This window comes from Arvicanthis niloticus, chromosome 24 (assembly GCF_011762505.2).
Source record: "Arvicanthis niloticus isolate mArvNil1 chromosome 24, mArvNil1.pat.X, whole genome shotgun sequence".
In the NCBI taxonomy this organism is placed as follows: domain Eukaryota; kingdom Metazoa; phylum Chordata; class Mammalia; order Rodentia; family Muridae; genus Arvicanthis; species Arvicanthis niloticus.
Window position 1 is genome coordinate 5,346,531 of NC_133432.1, and position 6,000 is coordinate 5,352,530.

The window sequence follows — 6,000 nt, forward strand, 5'->3', positions numbered from 1 at the left end:
TTGCTAAGTGCCCATGAAATTGCTTGTATAATGTAGTTTAAATCCAATCGCAGAGAAAGATTCCCCCATTGGCCAAAGTGACATTTCCATTCTCCACACCAAGTTTATTTTAGGCTACTTAAGAACAAGGGCTCCACAGAGCAGGGTAGGGGTTGGATGTACCTGCTGGGCCCGGGTTAGGCCCAAAGACTGAGAGGTGGAGGGATGTTACCCCCGTCCATGTTGTGACTACCCCCTTCTGCATCTCCCCTGTTCAACGCCATCTGTAGCTGCCCAGAACCCTGAACAAAGCAGGGGTACTGTCCATCCATGGGGCTGGACAGATCCCCCACGCCCAAGTCTGCTGTTGTGCATTTTCAGATGTGAAGCAGTCTCCCAGTCCATCGAAAGCCGCCAGTATATACGCCCATGCCATGACAAACACATATCCCTAACCATTTGGAGGCCCCGTGTAGTGAGAAGCCACGGTGGCGTGCACAGGCCCTGGCTCTGCTGCCTCTGGTGACCCTGTCTGGGAGAGCTAACTCTGCTGCCGGCCTCCCAAATACAGAGACCCATCATCCAGACCAACACTAGACCAAGGCTGTACAGGTCAGGGCTCTGGGAGGATCTGACAAGAGGCCTCCAACGGAAAGGACCCCATGGGTGTCCCTCTCTGGTGAGGCCCTGCCCTGGGCCACAGTTGAGCAACACTGATCTGAGTTCTGCCTTGTGCACATGGACCTGCTAAACCCGCCCAGATCCCCGTGGAGGCAGCCTTCGGAGCAGCATCGTCTTACTGTACTGATGAAGAAAGGGAGGCTCGGCATGGTCCCCCAGGAGTTACAGCATCCTGGCTCCGCTCTGTGCCTCAGCCCACTGGGCCCCTTGGGACAGCCAAGGTCACACTGCTGACGCCTTGCCTCAGAAGAAGCTGTGGGCTAGGCTCCAGTTTCGAATGGCTCAGGGTGTCAGAAGAGGGTCTTCCGACCAGCAACTCCTCCACACCCCTCCGTGGCAGAGCCAGTTGTGACTCCCTGTAGCAAGTCTCACAGTCTAGAATGTCACACCCAGTATTAGCAGGGCAGCTACCGTGAGCACCCTGCGTCAGACTCACCTCGCCCCACCAGGGCCGCCAGCATAGCCGTTGCTATACGCGGGTTAGGGCTTAGGGTACTCGGTTGGTAGAGCCTTCCCTAGCGTTGCGAAGCTCCGGGTTGGAAACCAAGCAGTGCATAACTGGGCATCATGGCATACACCTGAGATACCGGCGTTTGGGAGGGGCAGGCAGAGGAGTCAGAGCTTCAAGCTCATTCCTGTATAAGCATCAAGTCTGAGGGCAACTTGGAACACACGCAGGTCCCTATCTCAAAGATGAAAAATTGCAAGCTTGCCTGTGGCTGAGGATAGGTTGGGCCTGTGGCTCAACCTTGTACGTGTGTACAGTTTCCGCTCACATTTTGGTCCAGAAGTTGGAAGTGTGGGAGGAAGGGGCGGAGTGAGGGAAAGGGACTGGGCAGCCCCGAAGCCAGTGGGGGAGCAAGGGGCTGTAGTTACCGTCTCTCACTTGTACCTCTGTCCCTACAGGCGAGTCGGTGGCCAGCTCTATGCATTCCTCTCGTTACCCAAGCCCAGCCGAGCTGGATGCCTACGCAGAGAAGGTGGCCAACAGCCCCCTGTCCATCAAGATCTTCCCCACCAACATCCGAGTGCCGCAACACAAGCACTTGAGCCGCACGGTCAACGGCTATGACACCAGTGGCCAGCGTTACAGCCCCTACCCTCAGCATACCTCTGGCTACCAGGGCCTGCTGGCCATCGTCAAGGCTGCTGTCACCTCCAGTGCGGCCGCGCCCTCCGGGCACACCAAAAGCGTGCTCAAGAGCGTGGAGGGCAAGCGGACTAAACTGTCACCGGCCACCGTGCAGGTGGGCATCGCACCCTACCCAGTGCCCAGTACCCTGGGGCCCTTGGCCTACCCGAAGCCACCTGAGGCACCTGCACCACCGCCCAACCTGCCTGCAGCAGCCACTGCCACCTCTGTGATCCCTCTGCCAGGCCGGGGCCTGCCTCTGCCCCCCTCCAACCTACCCTCGATCCACAGCATCCTGTACCAGCTCAACCAGCAGTGCCAGGCCCCGGGTGCTGCACCGAGCGCCTGTCAGGGCGTGGCTGTGCCCCACCCCAGTCCAGCCAAGCATGGCCCCGTGCCCAGTTTTCCTAGCATGGCTTACTCGGTCACAGCTGGTTTGCCAGACTGCCGGAAGGGCACAGAACTGAGCCAGGGAGCCACACCAGCCCTGACACTGGCTGGGGCCACCAAACCTGCAGGGTATGCAGAAGGTGGCCTGGATTACCTGCTGTGGCCACAGAAGCCGCCCCCTCCCCCACCCCAGCCGCTTCGGGCCTACAGTAGCAACACTGTAGCCAGCAAGTCCCAGTCCCCAGAGACTTGTGGTGGGAGGGCATTCGAGAGGGCCAACGGGTCGCCCCACAACTGCAGCATGGGGCTGCCCGGCAGCTTCACCGTGGGCCAGTACTTTGCTGCCCCTTGGAACAGTGTTCTGGTGACACCTACCAGTGACTGCTATAATCCTGCAGCTGCTGCCGCAGTGACAGAGCTGGGACCAGGAGCGGCCCGGGAGCTAGCCGGGCCTCCTGGAGATGCACTCTCAGGCCTGACCAGCAAGAGTGTGTGTAACACAGCCGTGCTGAGCAGCAGCCTCCAGTCGCTGGAGTATCTCATCAACGACATCCGGCCACCCTGTATCAAGGAACAGATGCTGGGCAAGGGCTATGAGACCGTGGCTGTGCCCCGGCTGCTGGACCACCAGCACGCCCACATCCGCCTACCTGTCTACAGATAAGGTCTGCCCTGTGGGCACACGGACAGATGGACAGGGTGCTGGGGGTTGGCGGGCCATAGCACAGAGCAGGAAGCTAGCAGCCCTGTGTCCACAGGGAAGCCAGGCTGGTTACCGCCCCGCTGTAGTGGGCAGGCAGGTTGACCTCACACACCAGGGCTCCCCCCCATCCCCAACTTGCTGTCCCAGGAAGCAGGGAGGGTCCCGGGCTGGCTGCAAAGCTAGTCCTTCATCCAGGCAGGGAGAGAGGACCTTCTGCAAACAAGAAGTTCCTTCTGGGTCTCCAGCAGAGGGGTGCTCTGGTCATCCCGTGTCGTACACTGGGTCCCCACCCACAATCTCCCAGTCTCAGAAAGGGAGCCGAGAGGATCCATAGCGTGTCCCTGGGTCCAAAGTGCCCCATCCCACCAACTAATCCAGGTGAAGAACCACCCTGACTCCAGACTCCCAGAGGCCTCAGGACTACCAGCCCCCTGTTCCTGCCCACTCTTCCCCTAACTACCCACCCCCCCTACGCTGTACACCCCAGACCAACCTCTTCTCCATCCCCTACAGTACATCTCACAGGGCTGCTGGGAACAGCTGGTGCGTTGCACAAGGGCACCTTGCCCAAGGAGACTCCACTCGCATCCTAGACTTGTGTATTTATTACAGTTGTCTGCATTTCGAGGAAGGGACACCATCTTCCTATCCGCACAAAGATGTCACAGGGCGGGGGGCTAACAAGAGACCTGTAAATTCAGGTCTGTTCACAAGGACGAGCTTGCCTTGCTTCGCGTGTCGGGGTCTCCCAGGGACCAGTGGGAGGGTGACCTGGCTATAACTGGAATAAGCAATCCACCTCCCATTCTGTATCACCCCTCCCCCTGCCCTGCTGCGGGGAGGCTGGGGGGTGGTGATAAAGAAGCCCAGGAAGTCCTCAAGGCCTGCAGTCCCCTGGCCCTGCCGGCCCCAGGCGCTCCGGGAGCGGTACTGTATCTCTCCAAGGCCTGTCTGAGCACTAAGTGCATTTACAAATCTCTGAGAATGTTTTTTTTTATACTAAAATTGACCATTTTATTCTACTGTGAGAAGTGCAGTCTGTCTGCACTATATTGTTTTAAAAACGAAGAGAAAGAAAAAAAAGGAAAACAGATGGTGTCTCAGCTGTGGGTTTCCTGTGAAGTTCTCTCTTGCTGGCTCCTTCACCTCAGGGAGCCTTGTGGGAGCAGGGCGGGGTGGCATGCGGGGTGTGCCATGCCCAAGTTATTACAAAGCTCTTCAATAGGACTGCTATCCTGTGTCTTATGTGTCACCTCAGGCTGGTGGCCCATGGTTCATTCACAGGGGCAAAATCAATCCTGAGCCCTGGGGTGGCTCTGAAAACTCCCCATTGGAAGCCCTTCCCTAGATCCTGTTTGTCACCCTCCCAGTTTAAATGGTGGCAGTGTAGTTGAGAACAGGCTTGCCATCGTCCTGGCCAGAGTGGATTATGCTAGCCAACACCTGGCATATACCCATACCCTGCCAGTCCTGTTACTGGAGCTTGTCAATCACCAGGGACCAGTTGTACCTCCCAGAGACTTAAAACATCCTTGTAAGGTAGGAAGTCAGCCTGAGGTTACACTCCCATAGGCCAGGTACCCCCATGGAGAAAGCCAAGAGCACACCTGTCCTGCCATCTGCGGGGGTCAGAGCACACCTGTCTTGCCGCCTGCAGGGATCATAACGCCCAGCAGAATGGCAGTCTGGAAGAGGGGTCCCACTCCCTTGTGCCCTGTCCCCCACCCATGCTTCTTTCTCCCCAGTCCAAGAGGCGGACGGACCTTTGTGCTGAGAAAATTCGGAATCTCCAATCTAAGGCATCCCTCCTCCCCACACAGAACCCTGGGCAGAGGAAGAACACTGCTCGCTCCAGCCAAGACTCTCAAGTCAGCCAGGCCCTCGGCTGGGGCCACAGACTCCTGAAACCTTACAGCCACCCATGGTCTGTTCAGGAAATGGAGACTCAGCATCCATGTGTGGGAAGTTCACGAGCCAGGCACCTCTGCTAGCTAGCCCATGGGGTATGGGAGACCAGGATGAAGTCATAGTCGAGAACCAGGTGACATGATGGCCTTAGCGGTCCTACCAAATGAGGGATGAGGTCACACTCATTTCCCAGAGTGGACACAGGACCCAAGGTTAATAATGACACACCCACACTGCCTAAAACCAAAGCCAGTGGTACACTCAGAGCCAGGATAGGCGGAGCAGGCAGACGGACAGGATCTGAGCCCCACGGCCACACTGAGCTGCCCTCAAGTATTCCTCAAAGGACTGAAGTGAAAACCAGGGCGTCGGGGACATCAGGAGTGGTGATGGAGGGCAGCCCAGCCTGCTATCAGCGGGGGTCTGAGTTCAGAGCACTCCACTCTGGGAGCCCACAGAGCAATCTGCCCTGTGGCTGGGTTAAGTCTCCCTGGCGCTCAGTTTCCGGGAGCTAAGATGGCTGACCCGAAGAACATTCTAGATGTCGTGGCATGGACCCATGCTTTCACAGTGACTCTGGTCACAGCCAGACAGGACAGCCTTGGGACAGGTAAGGTCACCAAAGTGAGAGAAGGTGGCCCAACCACAGTCAAAGGCTCGGGGACTAAGCAGCTTCAGTGTGCAGAGGGCTCTGCACGGTGAAGCTCCTGAGCTGCCGAGAAGCAGCCCCCTCCCCGCTCCTAGCTGCCCTGTGCATGGCTGAAGGCAACAAACAGGCTTCGAGTTTTATTTGCCTTCAGAACCGTGGGTTGGTCTGCATGGTGGGGGCAGCCAGGTGATAACCTCCTCTACCCTCTCCTACCCCAGCTATGACTGTCTCTGTTCTGCATGCCAAGAACTCCCCCTCCACCCGCCCCAACCATCTTGGTATACCCATGTCTCCAGGCTGAGCAGGTGCTCAGGCATGTGCCACCACATCCATGGCTATAGTGGTAGAGGCACCAAGGAGCGACTCCTGCATCTTACCAGACCAGGGCAGCCAGAGTCTGAGAGCAACTGGGTTGGAGAGGCACCAGATCACAGGACAGACACCTTAGGCTCCACTCCCAAGCCCTGCCCAAAACAAGAAACTGCATCCTAGAGACAGATCACGCTGAAGAGGCCTGCAGGCTACACACTCTTTAGGTTTGCACACTATTCTGTCAAC

At 57.6% G+C, this 6,000-nt stretch overlaps 1 protein-coding gene across 2 annotated transcripts in view; it reads left to right on the forward strand.

Annotated features, from left to right (window-relative positions):
- The window catches only part of Fam222a (family with sequence similarity 222 member A), a 44,835-nt gene extending 40,859 nt beyond the window's left edge, over positions 1-3,976 (forward strand). For both annotated transcript variants that reach the window (XM_076922478.1, XM_076922479.1), the window contains exon 3: positions 1,567-3,976. In XM_076922478.1, coding sequence (XP_076778593.1) covers positions 1,567-2,846 — 1,280 coding nt within the window. In that variant the 3' untranslated portion in view covers positions 2,847-3,976. The remainder of the gene's footprint in view (positions 1-1,566) is intronic.
- Positions 3,977-6,000: the final 2,024 nt, after the last annotated feature.